The sequence below is a fragment of the Larus michahellis genome, chromosome 7 (assembly GCF_964199755.1).
Source record: "Larus michahellis chromosome 7, bLarMic1.1, whole genome shotgun sequence".
Taxonomy (NCBI): Eukaryota; Metazoa; Chordata; class Aves; order Charadriiformes; family Laridae; genus Larus; species Larus michahellis.
This window is the reverse complement of record NC_133902.1, coordinates 26,509,744-26,531,538: the sequence shown is the minus strand read 5'-3', so window position 1 is coordinate 26,531,538 and position 21,795 is coordinate 26,509,744. Positions and strand designations below refer to the sequence as shown.

Sequence of the window (21,795 nt, the reverse complement as noted above, 5' to 3'; positions counted from 1 at the left end):
GGAATCAGAGGGTTGTGATTAACAGAGCAGGGTCGAGTTGGAGGCCTTATAACCAGTGGTGTCCCCCAGGGGTCAATAATTGGACCAGTATTGCTTAACGTATTCATCAATGACCTGGACGAGGGGACAGAGCGTATCCTCAGCAAGTTCGCTGATGATATCAAACTGGGAGGGGTGGCTGACACCCCAGAGGGCCATGCTGCCATCCAGCGTGACCTAGACAGGCTGGAGAGCTGGGCAGAGAAGAACCTAATGAGGTTCAACAAGGACAAGTATAGGGTCCTGCACCTGGGGAGGAAGAATGTCAGGCACTAGTATAGGTTAGGGGTGGACCTGCTGGGAAGCAGCTCTGAAGAAAAGGATCTGGGGGTCTTGGCAGAGAGTAAATTGCCCATAAGCAAGCGGTGTGCCCTTGTTGCCAAGAAGGCCAACGGAATTCTGGACTGCATAGGGAAGAGTGTGGCCAGCAGGTCAAGGGAGGTCATTCTCCCCCTCTACTCTGCACTGGTGAGGCCACAACTGGAATACTGTGTCCAGTTCCGGGCTCCCCAGTTCAAGAGAGACAGGGAACTACTGGAGAGAGTCCAGTGAAGGGCGACAAAGATGATTGAGGGACTGGAGCATCTCCCTTATGAGGAAAGGCTGAAAGAGCTGGGACTCTTTAGCCTGGAGAAGAGAAGGTTGAGGGGGGACCTGATTAATGTTTACAAGTATCTAAAGGGTGGGTTGAAGGAGGATGGAGCCAGACTCTTTTCAGTGGTTCCCAGGAACAGGACGAGGGGTAAGGGGCACAAGCTGGAACATAGGAAGTTCGATCAAATATGAGAAAAAACTTCTTTACGGTGAGGGTGACAGAGCACTGGAACAGGCTGCCCGGGGAGGTTGTGGAGTCCCCTTCTGTGGAGACTTCCAAGACCCACCTGGATGCAGTCCTGAGTAATGTGCTCTGGGCAATCCTGCTTTAGCAGAGGAGTTGGATTAGATGATATCTAGAGGTCCCTTCCAACTCTGAAGAATTCCTTGAAAATTCTGTGATTCCGTGCCTGATTATTGAAGTTAAGGTATCTCTGATGCTTTAATCTGCCATTATTTTCCAAATTTTGGAAAGAACTCTACAGTTGTAGATTTTTTGTGTTTAGAAATATCTTTGCTAAGAGGCAGAACATATCAGATACAGGTCATGGTATTAGGACTTTCTCATACTTACTCCTCACAGTAATGACATGCAGCAGACCATTGGTAACTTGACCGTGCTTCTCTAGAAATGAAAGAAGCAAGTGGAGAACAATCCCAGATTCAGCAGCTATGTCCCAGAATTTTTGAAGCAGTAGGTCCAATAAGAGGCAACAATGTCTGGGGGACCAGCGTGGACAAAATGTGTAAAAGGATCGGTCTAAACTCGTCTGGAGACTAATCACAGCATAGGAATGCTGGTTGTATCCAACCTCCTGCTCTAACTGGGTTCAACACTTGACCTGGTCAGCTGTGGTTTGTAAAACACAGTATTGAAAACCTTCAAGGACAGAGATTTCACAGATGCTGTAGGTAACCTTTTCCAGTGCTGCGGTATTGTTCCAGCCAAAAAGATTTCTCTGGCATCCAATCTGAATGGCCAAAGCTTAAATTTGGGGCTGTTGCCCCTTCTATAATCTTCTCATAGAACTGTAATGAGTAGAGTTTATAATATTTGTCTTGCCTTAACCTCCTCTTCACTAGACTAAACAAGGCCAGATCCTTCAGCCTCTTCTCATGGATCACATTTTCTCAGTCCCAACCATCTTTGTAGCACTCTGCTGTCCCCTCTCCATTTTGTCCATGCTCTTGAACCTAGGGACCCAAAACTAGGCACAGTTTTTCTCACCAGTGCCAAGTAGAGGGGTACAGTAACTTCCATCTATCTGCTGGCCACACACCTTCTAATGTAGCCTGTGAGGTGGCTTGTCGTATTTGCGAGGAGAGCACGTGCTGGATGTGCTGGCTCATATTCGCCTTGGTGTCCGTCTTGGGCCCAGTGCCGTTTCAGCAGGGCTGTGGCTTTGCCAGTCTGTTCAGAGGCTGTAGTGATGCACGGGGTCGTTCTACCCCGGCGCAGAGACTGGCAAGTCTCCCTCCTGAACTCGATGACATCACTGTTGACCCAGTCCTCTGGCTATTGCTTGTTCTCTGACGTGTAGAGAAGCTGCAGGAAGCTGATGACAAGCTAGGTATATAACTGAGTTGGAGCTGGGGTTATGTCACGACAGGGTTTTCTGTCTTAGAGCTGTTTCCTGTTTGGAGCACAGACAGTGCTTAATTGCCGCCACCTATAGGCTGCTATACCTGTATGATTGGCAGGCTCCTTGCTCTAACTATACGCAAGGAGAGGAGGGGGATGTTTGCTGCAAGCCTGAGAAGCCTTGAACAAGCTCTGGCAGTGAGGACTGACGATGCTTGTTAATAGAGTTACGCTAAATAATTACAATTATCCTTTAGGATTTCCAGTCAAAACTGGCCTGAAGTTGTCTGTCTTTTTGGCAAGAAAAGGATCGGAATTTACTACTGTTGAGTGATGCGTTGACATTAGTCAGCAAGCATGTTATCCCAAAGACTTTGGTTGTGTTTTTTCCCTAGGCGTGTGAGAGCTTAGGGACATTACATATCTTTTCACCAGTAATGTAATATCTCTGTAGGGCGAAGTGCAGAGGATGATAGCATCGCTAACAAGCCACATGCAAACTAATCTCACGCAGAAGGATTATTGCCATTTTAATTGCTTTCATATTAATCAGTGAGAGTCAGCTGGATTGGGCCTCAGATTCCTTCTATGATCCTCAGATTTGGATCTTTTAAGAAAAGCACCTTAGGTCTTAATTTGGGAAGCTGTTTTTCCATAAGCATAATTGTAAGCTTATTGATACTTTCACTGTGGTCTGTGGAATTTATGCTTATGTTTGAAGGTAGGCCTTAGATAAGCATTTTTCTGAATTTTGCATTACTGTATATCTGCAGTCTTGTAACTCAATTTTCCATTCATTTCCATTTCATTTCATCCCTGTGGATTCAGCATCTCCTGTTTCCCAAGCAAGTAACATATAAAGGAATAGTTTGCCATATGCTCTATTCAGATCAAGTAACCTGCAGAAAGGAGGGCAGGGAGAGTCTCACCATCTTCATACTAAAACAGACATTAATTCCCCCCCCAGACATCCAAAATTAGCAAAACAAGGACGATCAAAGAAAACTCTCGCTTGCTTTAGACAGAAATCAACACCAAAAATTCTGTAGACTCTACCCTTAGAAGGGAGAATCAAAGGAATCAACATGAAATAATGAGAAATGAACTTAATGTATTCCAGAAATACAAGCAGCCTCTGAGGGGAGGGGGAGGAAGAGTATGCAAAAGAGAAAGAAAATACTTGCAAGTACGAAGTCCAGCTCACCATCACAAACAGCTGGTGGTGTTAAGCTGTCACCTCGAGACAAAGTGAGTGGCTCCGAACTGCAGAGCCAGCCAGTACAGGGGCAGGTGTTCCTCTTTCTTTTTCCTGGGGAAGGAGCAGAAGTGCCCTGCAAGCATGAAAGGGAACTCAGCCATTTTAGAGATTCAAGAAGGTGAATCTGAGCATCAGTATGCCCGAGATGCTGTTTCCTTACGTAGTAGAGGTGGCTTTAAAACATCCTGCTCTGAGGCTTGCTAAAATCTGGGGGAAGGGAAACAATGACTCACTAGACGGCTCCCTCAAGTTGTTTGCTGTGTAAACTGCAGAAGAATTGCCAAACGTGGCTGCAGCTCTACAAACAGTTTTCATCCTTCTGCAAAAGGAAGGAACAAGTTCCAGGAGCATTATCCTGGGGAAGTGGCAATAGTGTGAAGGTGCAACAGAGCTTAATGCTTTCGCCTTTGGTATGGTCACCTCGTAATTACCATGGCATCAGACTGTTCGGTCCTTAAGTATGGCAGGACCTTTAGTCTCTGGTGCAAGAGAGGCTGCGATTGCCCCAGGAGAGGTTTTAGATGGCGGAGTATTTCTCTGGGTATCGCAGTCTGTGAGCTTGGGAAGGCAGGGGCTCTCTTTGGGGCATCGTGGTGGAACAGAGATGATGGTATTCCTTACGGAGAACAGAGCTAGCAGAAAGATGGAGTGAAATGATCCATGGAAAGGCTGGTGATACAAAAAGCATGTGAAAGGGAGCTTGAGTCTTGTGAAGACTAGTTGATAAAAGCTGCTGCTCGTTTATATACCGCTGCTTCTAAGACAGTTTTCTGCAATATGGGGAAGGAACGGCCAAGTCGGGGGTGCCATGGGAGGGAGAATCAGTGTGGTACAGTCACTGCCACGCAACAGGTAACTGGTGCTTATGCCCTTCCATATGCAAATCCCCCAGAGGTTAAAAGCGGTAAAACAGGCCAGGGGCTATTTTCTGCTGCTGGGAGCAAGTGACAGGCGTGACTTGTGCCTGTGCAGCCAACCCCTACCCCTGTGTCGGGGTGGTCTTGTGCTCGCTCTGGAGTCCCTGCCATGGTCCTGCCTGGTTTATTAGTACAGGCGTAGGCCAAGAGCCTCCTTTGAGACTGTGCTGGACTTGTATTTATAAGTTAGAGCCTTGGTCCCATGAGTAGTAATTACAGTATCCACAAGAAACACCTTCACCTACTTTACTTGTAGTGTAATGTCTTTGTTGTTATTTATAACATTTGATGTCATAGTCATTACCGTTAGCAGAATAGAAATATATTGATTTGCATATATTTTCTTTACTGATGCTATGACTTTATGTCTTGAACGGTAATCCGTAGTGGCAGCTGCTGGGATTCATCCAGAGACTGACAGTCTTGTCACATCAATCATTTCCAAATCACCCTTGGGATGTTTGTGGTTAAACTACTTCTGGTGCCACACTGCGATACTCAGATGCAGTGACTGCACAGATGCTGTCTGTTTTGTACTTAAAATCTCAGGTTTGTGGCATGAGTAGACTATGAGCTATATTTAGAAAACGTGGTAATATATGTGTTTGCGTTACACTGGTATGATATTACAAGTGAGGTTTTGTGTGGAGTTCCCTGTATTCAGTCCCTATTTCCATGAAGCTATAACTTTTGCAAAAATAGTGTATTGAGACTGAAACTGCCATACTTTGTAGCTAGCAGAGCAAACTCCCGTTTCCCTTTTTTATTAAAAAAAGCTAATATATATTGAAAGGAAAAAAATACTAGTTAATAATTGATTCTGATGTGCATTTAACTTTTAAGAGCTGCTGTAGCAAGGAGTTGTTACTAGAGATATGAGCAGAGTTTACTATTTTTAGTGGTTTTGACCAAAATGGTCAATGTTAATGAATGTTCTATCAACATAATTCATTCCTTGTATCCAGTCTTTATATTTTTTTACCATTTTAATTACATTCTGTAAAGGTCATTGTTTTCTTGCATGTTCTGTATTGTTTTCTCACATTGTTCTGAGTCTGGAACGCTTGTCTGTATAGTGCCTTGCAACCAGTGCCCTTTCAGTGGTCTGTCTGGGGACTCATGGTTATTGTCCCTACCTTATTTATAAACACATTCACTGAGTTAGAAATACTGCTGTTATTCTGCTATTTATATCTGTTGTCTCTTAACAGCTATTTTTGAGTATCACAAATAACTGAAACAGGATCAGGTCTTGTATTTTTACCTTTGTGGCAAGCCTTGTTGACTTCCTTAAGCTCCTAATACCCCCGGTGTTTTGTTTTAAAGGTTAGATTATAATGAAATGCTTTGCCAAACTGGAATATAATAGGCAATGCTCGTGACTGTAAATAAGAACATCTCCGAGTGACAGCAGAGTGAGCGGGGCTGGCAGGGGTGCGAAGGCTCTGTTATCTGAACAACCATTTGTCCAAGCAGTTTCCTCTGAAGCAGGATAGATGAAGAGAGACCACTGGGACATAAACATTTTCTGTTATTGATCCTAGTTTATCTAAAAAGCTTTCTGCAAGTCTACTTAAGTCACTTTCTAGGTTTCTTTTTTTATCATTCCTTCTGTGAAATAAATTCTATGATGTATGTGCTGAGAGAGACACAGCAAGTACCCTGAGGCAGCCAGCTTTGGCACTTGCGTTCTGCTGCTGTTTACTACGCTGGGCTGTTCCCCGTAGGAAGTAATCAGAAAGGTACATGCTTAAAGTGATGCAGAGAATAGAATGCTAAATGTCCAAGCAAAAAGTTTGTGTTCACTGAACTGTCATGCTAAGGAAAAGAAATTGAACTGGCGGGATGCGCAGAGCACTTCTAAATTGCTGCAGTAGTCTATGAGGTGTTTGGGTTCAGCTAGGAAAAATTAGAGTTTAACCCAGTGCCTTTTCCCTGGATTGCATCTCCCTTTATAGCTTTGTAAAGCCTGAATGTGAGTGACTTGGTTTGTTCTAGTGACAAAGTTTTCTTAACTAAGTTTCATAGAACATGCTTTTATATTTTTCAGCTGAGTTCATTTGATGTCAGCTTTTTCCTTACTGAACGTTGGAGGGCATACGTTTATATCTGCAGAGAGGCATGGATTCAGCCCAGAGAACTTCTGGCAGCTCTCTGCTGTGTCCAGGAAGTATTAGCTGCTGTGCAATTTCCATGCAGTTAGCCAGGAGCACTGTTTACCTCTGCAGACTGTTAAAACCCAACTAGGATCTGACTTGTCTTTTGGAGGTGTCTCTGCCCATCCCTTCTCAGTGGAATGTGGGGTGGTTCCACCTCTAATACAGGCATTTCGTTTGACTTGGGTATATCTGGAGCAAACTGTTCTTATAGCGAACCCATTTGTTTTCTTGAATTATCAGTCTCCTGGAAAGAATGCACTCTTCTAGAATTATCTTCATGTGTTTATGCATTCCAAGTTTATGTATTCTGAGTATCTTTCTATCCTAAAGTAATTTTTTGATAGGACAAGTTAGAGTATTAAGACAGTAAAAAGGTAGTTGAAGTGGGGGACTTTGGGGAATTAGTGATGTTTTAAAAGCAAGTTATTATTTGGTGTAGGCTGATCTCTTTAGTATTGAATAGGCAAGAGTGTTTGGTCCATAGAGAGAAGTACAACACTATAATTTCTTGCAGGAGTTCTTTTGAAATTCAAATATCAGTGTTTGAGTCCCAGAAACCTTTGTTAATTCCAACATTTTTATGTAACGGACCTAAGCAGCTATAAAACTATGGTTGTAAAATGATAACAGCTATTGGCTTTTAAAGAAGGGGATTATGGTTTTATGGAGTGTTCCGATTAATTAACATATATATAACTTTTTATGTGTGTGTGTGGTATCTTTTAAATAATCATAGCTACCTCAATTCCATTTTGGTCTTGTTTCTAAATGAAGATGGAATTTCTTGTGGCGTGTATGATGTCTGGAGGAATGTCAGTGATAATGGGGCATGTGTGGTATCAAGGACACAGAGCTAGGTACATTTATTTTTTTTCCCCCATGAATGAAAATACTTTTTGTTCTGAAATGTCATATTTTTCTTTAATGAGACAGCAGATAGTCCTGTGGTCAGGTACAGATGTCTTTCCCTTGCTGGATTTACTGCTATTAACTTTTTCATTAAAGATCACATATAAAGCAAGCTAATTACCTTGTTGAGGGAAGAAGTAGGAAAGAAAAAAGAGAAGTGCAAGTTTTCCCCTAAAGGAAATACATGAAAGCAAGATGGTAGGAGGAATGAAAGAAACTGGGAAAACTCGGTAGGTGACACGTGCTATTGTGCAGTTTGTAGTATGGAGGAGTTCAGAGGAAGCCTGTGTGTTAATACAGTATTGAACTCAACTCTCTAAATATTAAAGTCCTGTTTGCAGATAACTGAACTTACTGTTTCTGAGGAGGTCTGTGTGTATATGGGGCCTTATTTATAGATAGTAGGCTGAGATGTGTTCTATCAGGACCAGCCACGGATACCTGTTTTCAGTATATCTGGAGCTCAGGAATCCATCAGTCAAGAAAAAAATATTCTAATCAACACTTTTTTCTCTGAACACAGTACAAGAAATGTCAGAAAGCTAGATCCTCAGCTGCTTTGAACTGACAGGGTTCCTCTGAGATTTCTTCTAATGTTAACTGGGATTTCTAGTAGCATTAGCTGCAAAAAGCTTCCTTAGCTATCTCTGGTCCTATGAAAGGATTGTATTCTTGCTACATACAAGATCTGGTCTTGCAAGCCCATATTCAATTTGGCAATGTCTGCGTGCTTGTGATGCCCATTTTACAATTTTGTGCTGAATGTACAGCTTCTCTTGTGTTAATCCTGTCGACACAATGCTAACAGCAGGTCTGCCGTTCCTGTGTGTATAAATCCCAAACCAAATCAACGCTGCTTCTGTTGGGAAGTGAGAGAAGAAGTCTCTGCACTGTGTTTTTAAGTGCTCTGCTTTTTCTAATTAGTTCTAGAAATTAATCCTGACGATATTTATTTTTTAAAAATTTCATTTATATGAAAAGGGATCATCAGATTAAAGATTGTTTTGTTCTATCACCAGACGCATACAGGTATTGAAAAGTACTGTATGCTTGTAGAAGACATTGGGAGGAAGAAATTGAGGATCCAGACCTTGTAGCGCTGCGTTTCGGCCTTTCGGGGAATACACGTGTCAGTGTAGTGAAAATATATGACAAACTTCTGTCCGCTGTCATGTTATTGACTCTCTGTGAATAGAAGCAGCAGCTGATACCTCTCCGTTGCTAGGTTCTTTTCAGAAGTGATGAATTGAGAGAAGGTAGCTAGCGACAACAGACTGAATAAACAGCAGCTCTAGAAACTCTCTGAAAAATAAAGTTTGGGTCACATTAAAGTTGAGCAATGTAGCTAGAAAATAGAAGTCTTGGTGAAGTAATTCATTGTTTTACCATTCTCTCATGTAGTTGTAACACAATCACAGTGTGATTAAATGATGCTCAAGGCTGCGTCCTGGTTATGTAATATATGTATTTTACAAGGTGGATAGTTGAGCACTTGGTATAAATCCTGACAACTGTCACGAGTGCTCAAAGTCCCATTTTATGTGAGCCAGAAATTCTTGTGTGTTGATTTGGATATAAATATTGTTGGTAGGTCAAGAGAATTGCTCAGTTTAGGAAGAACCTGCAGGTCCTGACCCATCATTTTTAGGTCTGATGATAAAGCTTTGTAGGTGACTAGAAATCCTGTTTGCATTTAGAATTTTGCTGTAAAGCTTGCGGTAAACAGAGCACGTTTTGACTGTGTGTGTGAACTCAGCTGTGGGGAGCAGGAAGTGGGACCAGCAGCTCCTCCACCTCCTGAGTCCCTGGAGGCTCCATCAGCCAGTCACTTGCCTTTGAAGGGTAGTTCTGAGGTGCCTCCTCTTTGTTCTGGGAGGAAGATAGTAAATAAACATTGACCTATAACTGCAGCAAATTTAAAAATAAATAAATAATCCTTTTTGGCCTAGCAGGCTTGCAGGATGGATGTCTGATACTTCTGAGCAGGGGTAAGTGGGTATTTTATCTTGCAGTAATGAAATACCTCAGCCCTCAAGGAATGATGCTGTATGTCTCAAAACCTTATACAAAACATTGCAGTTTTGTATTTTAGAACTACTGATGTATTGTTGAACCAAGTCAGAGGAATTGAACTGCCCAAACTTTTCGTGCGCATCCTCTGGTCTGTCTGAATTGACTGCTGTAATTTCTGCTTGCCTGTGGCCATTTCTGTACCCAGAAGTAAACCCTTATCAACTTCACACAGAAGAGTTATCCCAATGGAGAAGGAAAACAGAGCGATTGTTCCAGATAGGGGAAAATCCCACAGGATCAAGGGCGGCCATAATTATAGCTGTTCTGCTGCGTTGGAGGAATGCAGAGGAACAACAGTGGGAGGTCAGGCTTCGGTTAAACATAATGCTCTTTTATTTGCAGTAAATGCAATTTAGCAAACAAAACTTTATTCGGGGGGACCGGAAACATGGTCCCACGTTCACCTTTCCTGTGTTCCAATATAAAATATATCAAGCTTCCTTCAGGTATGTGTCATGCAACTTCTTCCAGAGTCTGACAAGAATCATTCTAGTACCAAATGTCTTGGTAACCCTTTTTCATAGCTGATTATATTGAAATAGTAGCAGAAATCTAAAATGCAGAATTAGGTAAATTAATTTTTTTTTTTTTTTCCCCTCCCCTGTTAAGCAACAGAAGGTCCCAACACACAAAGGGGAGAGAACCAGATGCTCTGTTTTCAATTTCCTGTTGAAGTATTTCTGAAGGCAGATCATTGAATGATGGATGCCACTCATATAGAATGAGCTTTCAAGAATACACTGAACAGCATATTAACAGCTTTCCACCGTGGTCAGCCGTACTTGCATCTCCGCTCCTACCAGAATGCCAGAACACCTGTAGGGCTAATGCAGAATCCAGACTTTGAGCTTGCATTTCACAGTATTTTGTCACACCCTCAAGTTGTGTCTATTTATTCCCTTAACCAGGATAAAGGGTATTTTTGGTTTAGCATACTAAACGATTGTAAAAGGTTTGACAGGTTACACAAAAAATGAAATCCTATTAGTGAGGCCCTGGAGGAGTTAATAAAAGATGCAGTGCTTTTAAACACTTTCATCAGTGGTGTGAAATACAGGGTTCCCAGTGATTTCGTCTGTGGATGATATGAGAATTAGTGGAAAGGATAAAAATTGAATCACAGGATGGTTCAGGTTGGAAAGGACCTTAAAGACCATCTAGTTCCAACCCCCCTGCCATGGGCAGGGACACCTCCTGCTAGACCAGGCTGCTCAAAGCCCCATCCAGCCTGGCCTTGAACACCTCCAGGGATGGGGCATCCACAGCTTCTCTGGGCAACCTGTTCCAGTGCCTCACAGTAAAGAATTTCTTCCTAATATCTCTAATGTAAATCTACCCTCTTTCAGTTTGAAACCATTACCCCTTGTCCTATCATTACACTGCCTGATAAAAGATCCATGGAGGATGATTGAGCAAGCTAGGCACAGCCAAATAAAATTAATTTTGGTGTTGCTGGCTTCAGAATGAAAGGCACGTAGGCCATGTGTCCTGCATCTTAACATCAGCATGCTACGTAACTTGTGAACAAGGAGCTGTAATGCATTTCTTGGATATATAAGCAGAGAAGCATCTTGTAGGACCACAGGAATGATCGCCCCAACCTTGTCCCCTCATTCAGCTTTGTTGAGGGTGATGCAGGGGTACTGTGTGTACTCCTAGAGCCCATATGTCAACATTCACGTTGTGAAGGGAAGAAGGGGCAGCAAAGAGCACAACAGTGATCAGAGTAGGTGATCCAGTGATTTCTTTTCTCCTCCATCTTGTAAGAATCAACTCAGAGCAAAAAACACAGTTATCTTACAAATAGGGTTGTACTGTAATCCAGGAAAATATACCCTGAATCTCTACCCTGATTCTCTGCAATCCTGTTTTTGGCTGTGAGAGAGCGAGTGATGGGACACTTGTAGCCTTTCTGTTCCCTGTGCCGTTGGCTAAGGTTGGGAAAAAGAAGTGGAAGGCACGTTGTCCTGCTGCTGCTGCTGGGGGGCTTGGGGCACTTAGCACGTGTTCACCCGTGCTGCTCTCCCTTCTAGCACAATTACTGTAGGAGTACGTAGTTCACTTGAGAATTATTCCTTCCATATGAAAAAAGCCCCAAACTGTTCAAACTGCCTAAAAAGGATACCACTGTTTAAATCATCATGTCAGCATAATTTATGTTAATGCATTCATCAAAATATGTTACCCTCTGTTTGAGAAGCAAAAAAAGCAGTTGCTTTGACAATTTCATAGATTAACAAGGTACAATACCTTCAGTACCACCTCTGTGCGTAAGGCTGTAGAGAGAGGTCCCATTTCCATGTGACTAAATAATTTAAGAACAAAACATATGTGTAATTATTTTTTGGTTTGCAAATTACAAATCTGTTGAAAAATAACAATTCACATTATCCCTATAATGTTGAAATGAACTTGTCTTCAGAGATCTGTACCAGTCTCATTTCCTTCCCCCTGGACCCATACAAAACATACAGAAGTGGCTTTGTGTGAACTGCGGCTTGTGAATACTTAGACATTTCTTATCCAATAGTGACCGTGGATATCTCACTGTAAGAGATGGAAAAAATGAGCTGTTGGTTTTTTACTGACTGAGTGGAAACATAGTTAAAATTAATAATTTAGAAACAAAACCAGAAGGCAGCATTTACCAACTCTTTGGCTAAAAACTCTATTCAGACGTTTTGAGACAGGTTTCCAATTTTCTACAGGTTGAGAGAACATACATTTCAGTTACAGTTATTGCATGCTTTCACAACAAAGTGAAAGAACACAGAAGTCAGCCATGACTCCCTGTGTGCACGTGCGCCTTCCGTTGTCTCTCTCTTGCCCAGGGTCAGTCGTAAAGGGTTTAATGCGATTTTTGTTTTGTTTTCCAGCTGAAATAAAGATCTGTTTTAAATATTACCATGGTGTTAGTGGAGCCCTCCGAGCTACTACTCCATGTATCACTGTGAAAAACCCTGCTGTGATGGTAAGTGTAGCCTCGTTGTCAGACAAACCTGTTGATATAAGTCTCCTAGTTTTACCATTAACTGCAGTTTTTGCAAAAAGCGATATTGCCTGACAGAAATCATTAAAATTGGGAAATGCTTTTCTTGGTTTTGTATTTTTCATTGTAAAATGACATTGAAATCACTGAGCTTAGTGGAAATCTGTTATGCTGAGAACTTGATTTTGCTTGCTTTCAATTTTGTGGCTTTGTTTGTTGTAATTTAACACCATAGTAGAGTGTTTTCCCACTGGTTATCTGACTCAAACTGAATCCTTATTAAAAGTCTTCTTATTTCTTAATATTCAAGATGAAATTGTTGCTGAGGTAGCAACTATTAGTATAAAAAAAGAGACTGCAAAAATTACTGATTTTGTTGAGTGTTTGTATACCACTGAAATTTAGATAATTCTCTGACTATTGAAAATTATTGCTGCCTTTCTATGCTTTCATTATGAGACTTGTTCTTTTGAAATACGAAAAGTTTTAGAGGAATTTTTTCAGCTGTTTAAATACGTATTGGAAGAAGAGCCTTCCGAACTTGTATCCAGGTGCTTTTGATGGAAGCAATTTATCTAATAGGCTGGATCTTCAGTTGATGTGAAGTTTCACAGCGCATTTGATTCTTTGATATTAGCTGACACATATTTAAGATCATGTCTGTTAGGATGTTGTCTTGACAACTGCAATGCTGAAGATACTGTAGAGCGCAAGTTATTCAGACTGAGTAGCTTTTATTCTGATCCTGCACTTTTTCAGCGTTTTATGTTATATACAAGTGCATGTTATGGCTATATGGTATTGTATGTGCTGTACTAGACTCTATATCTCATTATACCAAATGTTTTTTCTTTTTCTTAGAATTATAGAACTAGGTGATAACATCATTTAATTGTCAAATCTTTGTCAGATCTGTCTATGAATAATACCATTTCGCAGCAGGCATGTGAACTCTTGATATTTTACAGAAGAAAATGTGTTACAGTTAATGAGCTTGACAGCCGCTGTCTTTAATATCAATTTATAAACTACAGACTGTAAGGTAGCCTGACTTTGAATAAAGGAAAAAAACACATCTTAAAATGGGCTGCGTGCTGCACTGTGGTGTTACTGAGAAGCAGAATGATTATGTTGGATGGAGAAACTGTTTGAACTTGTGTGTTTTCTTCACCTTGTCATAGTAGCCACCAATGTTTTTGAGATTCAGTGCTCAAAAGGACACCTGAATTTCTGTCTTTTAGTATGCATTTATTAACTTAGGAGCTACCTGAAGGACCTGTCTTTCAGAGTCATTGGTCAGTCCGGAGGGGTTCACTGGCTGTCACTATTTAAATTCCTTTCCTTTGAAAGGTAGCACAGGGTCCTGGGGATTCTACAGAATCTACACTCCTGCTAGAAGGTGTCATTTTATAGAAACAGTTTTATTTGTGCTAACAATATAGACTTCCAGTAATAGTGAGCTGTTAGTTTCCCCTGATGAGAACGTCATATGACAGCTCGGATGAGACTTCCTAAAAATACTGTATTGGGTTAGTTATACGTAAGCATACCTATTACTATGTTAAATACCTCACACCGTTTTCATGGTTTTGGTGTTGAGCTTAAGCACTGTGTAGTAGAGAACACTTTGTTCTCTTAGCACTGGTCGTGTCTGTTGCTACAGAAATGGCGTTTGTGGAAGTGATAAGAGTCACGGCATGCCCACTCGCTTTTTTTTAAGCTGCAGTAAGTTACCTGCTTACTTGGATGATTCTGTGTTTTCGCATTCCATGGTTTGGTGGAAGACATGTTTCTGGGTTTCCTCATATTGATGGCATATCACACCAGGTGTTTCAGTCCGTCTTGTTCTTGGATAAGCAGCTAGCATTCCATTGTGTTCATTTGAACCAGTGGAAATGCAGGGGTTGATCTAGCGCTGAGAAACACTGTGTTACGCTGGATGAGAGAGAGCCTTTGTAGTGCAAAAAATCTAAGCATGTATGCTGGGATGAAATTTTGTGCTTGGCTCAGAAAAATTGAAATTGCTGTTCAGGTCATAATGGAAACAGGAAAAGGATATATAGCGAAACTATGGAAGTGCTAGGGAACACCGTTCAATTCATTATATTATAGCTGCATTGCAGGCAATTCCTGTTCTCTATAAAATGAAGTAATGATTAACAATGTAAACAATATTTCTCAAACAGAATCAGTGATGTGGCAGAAAAATAGGTATAGAATGAGGAAAGCCTTTTTGTGGATGGATGACGTTTTTAAGAAGAAAACGTTGCACGTTAGAATGAGCCCAAAAGACTACACTGAAATACAGAGCGTTCTCTGGCCTTGCCTGGGCAGCATCACCATCCCAGGGGGATGCGCCCCTTGCTGCTTCCAGGGAATCTGCCTGTAGATGAAGGGACACTGATCCGGCTGGAATGAACCCATGGCTTTGGTGCCCTTGTAATTTGACTACCAGCCGTCACCGCCTGTGCGTCCATACAAAGTCACTGGGGTAATGATGTCGCTCTTGGTGGGAAAGTGACAGCGCAGTGTGCTCCCTCACGAGACCGCGGAGGTCCACGGGAACATCAGGCATCGATGTCATCACTGTTTCTTCATCACTTTGTTTGACTGCTTGTTTCATACAAAGTATTAGAGTTTTGCAATGGGAGGAGAAGTCGCTAATTCTGAAACGTTTGCTAATTCTGATGGAGTTCCAATGTACTTGCTGATCATTGTGGGAAGTATTTGAAAGCTAATGGTATTAAATAGCTTAGGGCAATATAAAAAGGAATGCAAAGTGGGTTCCTCACAGCTACCATGGCTCCAGAAATCATTTATCAATCCGTTAACTTCAAACTGCTGCTCCAGCTGCTCGGAACTGCTTTACATACTTCCTCTACACACATAGGTGTGCGAGTTTTTATCCAGCTTATTTTTTTTATTGTTCAATACATCAGGTTACTTCCTGTTCTGTCACTAGTACTAATCCCCAGCACCGTGTTTGGCTGAAGCTTTTTCGTCAGGCTGTGTCACCTCTTCTGCCTGGCAGTGAGCGCGGTGCCTACCTGGAGAACAGTTTGACTTTAAAGGTGGCTCCATTGATGTCTTCATGATAGATTATTCAGCTGGATGCACATCTCTCTCTCTCGAAGGACAAATTCTTCTGCCAGTTGAAAGAGATGGACATTAATGAGTCATTAATATATGAGAAACTTTTTGTATTTTGAAGTAGTGCTTTACCTAACGAGGGATTTCAGTAGAAACCAAACCATAAAATCTGTGAAGCATAAGCTTTTAGGCCACATTCATATTTAGATATCTGTTGCACTTTTCTATTAAAAGGAGCTTTTGTTCATAGATCCGAAGGCTTTTGTTAGTCTCTCTTTGATGTGTTTGCTTTTTTTGTTGCACAGTAAATGATCTGTTTGTGGAAAGTGACAGAAGTTACACATGCTGTCACTGACCAGCTTGGTGCTTTGGTATTACCAATCCATACTGTTGATTGTATTTTACAAAAAGGAAACCTGTAAGAAAATATAGTCTCTTTTTCTCTGGTTAATAGTGTCTGCACGTGTTATTAGCCTATACGTGTCCTGTTTGGAAGATTCCTAGTACTGGCGCTTTAGCACTGTGTGGCATAAATGATATTTTCCTAGAGACGAATGCTGTAGCTTTGCCTGTCCGTGGTAATATGCTGTAGTTGGTCAGATTCTTCCCCTACATACTACCTTACAATTGCATTATCATCCCCAAGCATATACAAAGCAGGTGAAAATTTCTGTGGTACATTTCTTTTTTTTTTTTTCTCCTCTTTAGATGGGAGTAGAAGGCACGGATGAAGGTGCTTCTGGAGCCCAGCACTCTAGGAAATTAGTCAGCTTTACCCTATCAGGTAAAAAACAGCACTACTCTGTGTTTTACAAATTATTGCTAAAAAAAAATTAAATTACTGTTTTAAATAACATCAAAGATAGGACACTTTTCCTTATTAGCCTCTGTAGGAGCACACTCTAGTGGCTTGAAAGATGTCATTTCTTTAGAACTTCTGTTTGTTGCAAACAAGTCAGTCATGAATTTCCAGGAGTGAAAGAAATGGATTTGATGGATCCCAGCATGAAAAATTTGGAGAGATTTCCTGTTTGCACAAGGGACAGTTCCTCTCAGATTGAAGAGTGGAAAACTTAGCCTCTAAATAAGATGCAAGCTGGTTCCATCACTTTGAAGTAGTAAAAAAACAATGACTGCAAATGGTGGTTTAGAAAGGAAAAAAGGCTTTACTTGTAACAGAGCTAAACTGTCACTACAGCAAAATAGCTGCAGGGGTACAGTCTACCAGCGTCACTTGTTTTGATTAGCACTTTATTCCACGGAAAGTCTTGTGTGAGACTGAAGCATATTCAGCTTGAGCAAAGAGAGAAAAAAATTTGCTTCTGAATCTTGAAGAGCTGACAGTGAAAACATTTAGAGAGTGTAGGGGTAAAGCAGAAAAAAAACCCCGCTTTTTGAAATGGTCTTTCAGCCGTTATCTAGGACAGAGCTGATTGATAGATTGTATAGACTCACATAGAGTACTATAAAAATAGTTGTTTTGTGAATTCTCAGAAACCTATTGTGTTCAATAGAAGGTTGTAACTGAGCCTGAGGAGTCCCCTAATTTAATTTTGAAAGGTGTATTGACTGATAGGTCTGTAACACGTTTCCTGGAACATTTTTTGGTTGCTCATTTGCACGTGCAAAGTTGTTGCTTTTAAAGGCAATTGCCCTTTATTTCATGGTATTTCTACTGTGTAGCTTAATTTTGAATGTTGGGTAGGATTTTTTTTTTTATTTTTTTTTACTGAATCCATAGCCGTGGCATTTCATTTTAGTGCAGTGACTTTTGCCTGTGCGTATAAACTGCTCATCTAAGTATGTATGTGCTGGTTGCATTAGAGTCATGGAGACTGCATGCAGCATATTGGAGTACCTAATGGAGAAAGACACTAAAATCTTGTGCTTCAGCAAACCTAAACAGAGAAATATTTCCCAGTTAAGTTTAAAATCTAATATTACATTAAAAAAATACCCCTTTTTTTTGCTCTTGTTGAAGCTTGCGCTATCATTAAAGTCCTGGGCATGAGAACGTGCACCTGAGGAAATTATTGTTGCAAGTCTTGGGGGCTGCGGTAATGAGGTTTCCCTAGGAAGAAAGAAGCATTTTCAGAAAACTTTGCCTCCTTTTATGTGAGATAAATAATCTTTTTCTAAGTTGAGAGAAAGTGTGCATCATACTCCAGAGCAAAGTCGATAATGAGTATTTGAAGTTATGTTTATCAAAGTCTCAACTTTGGGAAAGTGCGAGTTCACTATATTGCCTCCCATACAGTTTTTTATCTTGGCCCCTCCCCCTTACCCAGAAACAGAGCAAGTACTGTGTTACGGTTTTTTTGTGGTTTTGGGTTTTTCTTTTTAAGACTGGAAATACCTTACATACTGCGAAAAACATTTGTAGGTGAGTTACAAGTTCATGCTTTTTGTTTCACAAATGACTGGAGGCTAAAATGTAAATGGGGATGTTGATACCTTTCCTCCTTATGTTCTCTTGGGAAAACACTTGACTTCCTGCTTTAACTATCTTCTGTACACTGGATCCAGTTAACGTATAAGTAAATTTAAGCTGCTTTACGTAGTATTTTATGGTGAATTGATTTCCTGGATAATATTTCAGGAATGCGCTACTTTGTGAACTGGCTTTAATTTACTCAGTTCCTTTTCCCTTCCTTCTTGTTTTGCTTCATAGATATTAGAGCAGTTGGACTTAAAAAAGGCATGTTCTTCAACCCTGATCCTTATCTAAAGATGTCCATTCAGCCAGGCAAGAAAAGTACATTTCCTACATTTGCTCATCATGGCCAGGAAAGAAGGTCGACTATCATCAGTAACACAACGAATCCTGTCTGGCACAGAGAGGTAACGTATCCCTTTTGAGAGGTGTCTGCCAGCTGATGCAGGGTACCAGGCTTGTATTTTCTCTTTATGCATTAGTCCTTGCTCTCTGAAGGCTGTGAGCTTATTTTGTAGCTAGTCATTTAAACTGACACAGAAATTGTAGTAATTTTAGGAACCCTGTTGTTGGCTAGAAACAGCTATCATCTGCATATTTAAGCTGTGTATTTAAGCTGCACTGCTGTGAATTTTTCATTCCCTTCTCTGCGAACAAGAGTTGAACTCGCTCAACAGCTCTGAGATTTCTTGAAATTGCAAAAATAAATTAATTAAAATGGATTATATGTTGTGAGAAGACTCTTTAAGGAAAGGTACAATAAGTGAGTGTTTATGCTCAGTGATTGCAACAACTGTTCATTTGGAAATGATATTCTCATTGTGCGTAGCAGGTGGCAAGCTTTCAGTTTTGCCAGGCAGAGGGGATGCTCTTTGGTGTAGCCTCTGTATGTGTTGCTGTAGGAGGCATTACAGCACCACTCGGCAAGGGGGGAAAAGAAAGGCCGTTTGGCAGAAGCCAGTTTTCCAGATATGTTTATGTTGGGCAAGCCGTGCAGGTCTCGGAGAAGGAGCTTGGTCTCACAACTGTCTGTGAGCACAGGAGAGCCAGGCTGTGCCTTTGAAGATAAATGTTTACATGGGAAACAAGGTGAAAATACCGACCCGCATCCGTAACTGTTTCAGGACCAGTGAGCAGCGTTCTTGATCTGCGCCTGTTTTCTAATGAGCAGATGCCTGTACTCTGTTTGATGAATATTAATGTGTTCTTTAGGAACGTTGAAAAATTGAGTGGGCTTTGGAAAATGTTCCCACAGATCATAATGAAACCAAACAAGCAGTAAAGCAGAACAGCAGGGGCAGCTTGAGCACTGCTGTGGGGTACTTGGTTGTGGGAAAGACTGTAGATGTGTGGAAGTCTTAAAATCTTAATCAAGGTTCTGATCTCTGAATTGATTCTTCATCTTTCTGTCTGTCCATCCATCTGTTCAGTAGATAGAAAGAAAATCTACTCTTATTTTCCCCTTTTTTTCTCCTCCAGTTCTCCTTGGTTTTGAAGCTTATTAGAAAAGTGATAATGTTCCCTGGTGCACGTATCGTATCAGCTTGCTTTAACTGCTGTATCTTCCCTGTGGCAACGCTCTGACGACAGCAGCTTATGATCCCGTTACATATACTGTCCTAGTGGTGCAGAATTGATCCTGTTTTACATCTACTCCTTTCTGCAAAATAATTTGCAATTTTATACAAACTGAGAGTGACAATATTTTAAGTTCTTTTTATCACGGGAACCCAGCTCCGACAGTTGCCCAGCATGAGAAAGTGTGTTTATTCCTGACCCAATTTAATTGCTGTGTTTGAATGTATTTAGCTGATGTCTACAGCTGAAGTGTTGTTCCTTCTTTTGTTCCTTGTTCAATACATCTTTAGCTATCGTGCCAGATGCGTATTAAGCATTGTACTTCGGTTGCGATTTGCTCAGAGGTCGTAGAGATGGCAGACAGTAAAAGCATAAACAGATGGCCTTGGCTTTTCTGAGTAGGTTATACCATACTTTTTTGGTTTTTTATTTGAAATATCCTAAAATTTAGAGGAAAAATTAGAGTTCTTTTGTTCCTAAGGGAATTTGTTATCCCACTGTGCGTACACGCACACGTGTGTGTGTGTGTCTGCCAACATGCCTGCTCATGTATTTGCCCTGTATCACTTTTGAGTCTTGTGGTCATCTTCAGGCAGACTTGACAGAGCAGAACAGGTCTCAAAGGTGAAGCGTTCATAAACTTCATGAAAATGGATGCTAGACTGAAGAGAGTAACTGTGAAAATGTTCCCTCATAGGGAAAGGTGGAAGAATGATCTTACCAGACATCAGGAAGTCTTTTATGAATTAGCACCGTGTTGTTTAAAGGCCTCAAGTGCAGAAGAAGGTTCTTTTGGAGCTTGCTGAGATTTGTGAACTTTGGGGCAAAAATATATAGAAAATTATCCTCCTTTAGTTACAGTGCTCCTGGAAATACTGTAGTCACATTGCCCTTCTGACTTCATGTCATGCATACAAAAAAACTAATGAGAAGTGTGGTGTTGGAAGGGAAATTCGCTAAGCACAGCCTAGAATGAGGCATTTTCCGCCTTCCTCCTGCATTGACCTGGCTACTTATCTGTAACCTGATACAGTACAGCAAGGATTCCTTCTCTTTTTGCTTTCTACCATCCAAATTGAAGCCAGCACTAGGATAGATTGTATTCTCCTTTCTCAGGCATATCATGAAAGTGGTTTTATCCAGTGCAGTTTCTCACTGAGCAGTTATTTTCAAGGAACGATCAAAGGGTATGGGTTGCCTGAGAGGCTGGTTACATATGCAAAAATAAAGTGCTTAATAAATGATGTTGACATTATTTTGCAGTATGGAAACTTCCGTCATCAGTCATTGCTTTTGGAGCTCACTGCATGCTAGTAATAATTATGTACATACTTTCTGAATAAAGGTGTATTGATCTGGTGTCAAATATGTTCTTTCCTTCCAGAAATATTCTTTTGTTGCACTTCTAACAGATGTCCTGGAAATTGAGGTTAAAGACAAATTTGCCAAGAGTCGTCCGATCATCAAGCGCTTTCTTGGGAAGTTAACCATACCGGTTCAGAGGCTCTTGGAGAGACATGCAATTGGGTAAATTAAAATGTTCTTAATGCTAACTTCTGTTGATCCAGGAGAATCAGCATCTAGGATGCTGGTGCAGAGCTGGCACAGACCAGCAAATTTCTACTGCATCTGTAGTAAGAAATTTAGTAGGAATTTTAGTAGCCTTATTGCCTGACTGGAAGATGCCAGTGTTTCTAACCCTGTTCTGAATTAATGTACCCATGTTTGTGTTTATGTGTGTCTGTAATTTGTTTTCAGCTTAATTTCTTTACACAAAAAATGCTACCCTCGCAAAAAATCTTACCCTCTGTCTAGCTAGTCAAGAAGCAAGGCATTATCACAATACTACACGATTGTGTGCAAATTTTTTAGAAGAAGCAGATTTTGTTGTCTCACTTCTGTTAGAGTTCAACTATTTTTAATTGTAAGTTTAATAATCAGATACTTGATATCTGTTCAGCTAATTGGCCGGAACTGCAAGGCTATGACTCATTATTTTTCAGAGTGCTGATGGTACTACGCAATTAAAATTGCCTTTTGCTATGAATAGCACACTGAGGGGACTCCAAATTCACCTGTTGTGCTAGTTTAAAAATTTTCTGGTCATTTTTTGATAGCTAATTGTTATGGTATAACAATGCATATAAAGATGCAAGTCACTTAAAAACTTTTA

General features: G+C 40.8%; 1 protein-coding gene across 4 annotated transcripts in view; it reads left to right on the top strand.

The window, feature by feature from the left end:
* The window catches only part of HECW2 (HECT, C2 and WW domain containing E3 ubiquitin protein ligase 2), a 174,120-nt gene that overhangs the window by 95,513 nt on the left and 56,812 nt on the right, over positions 1 to 21,795 (top strand). For all 4 annotated transcript variants that reach the window (XM_074593852.1, XM_074593853.1, XM_074593854.1 and 1 more), the window contains 4 exons: positions 12,408 to 12,502; positions 16,319 to 16,394; positions 18,282 to 18,451; positions 21,007 to 21,149. In XM_074593852.1, coding sequence (XP_074449953.1) covers positions 12,408 to 12,502; positions 16,319 to 16,394; positions 18,282 to 18,451; positions 21,007 to 21,149 — 484 coding nt within the window. The remainder of the gene's footprint in view (positions 1 to 12,407; positions 12,503 to 16,318; positions 16,395 to 18,281; positions 18,452 to 21,006; positions 21,150 to 21,795) is intronic.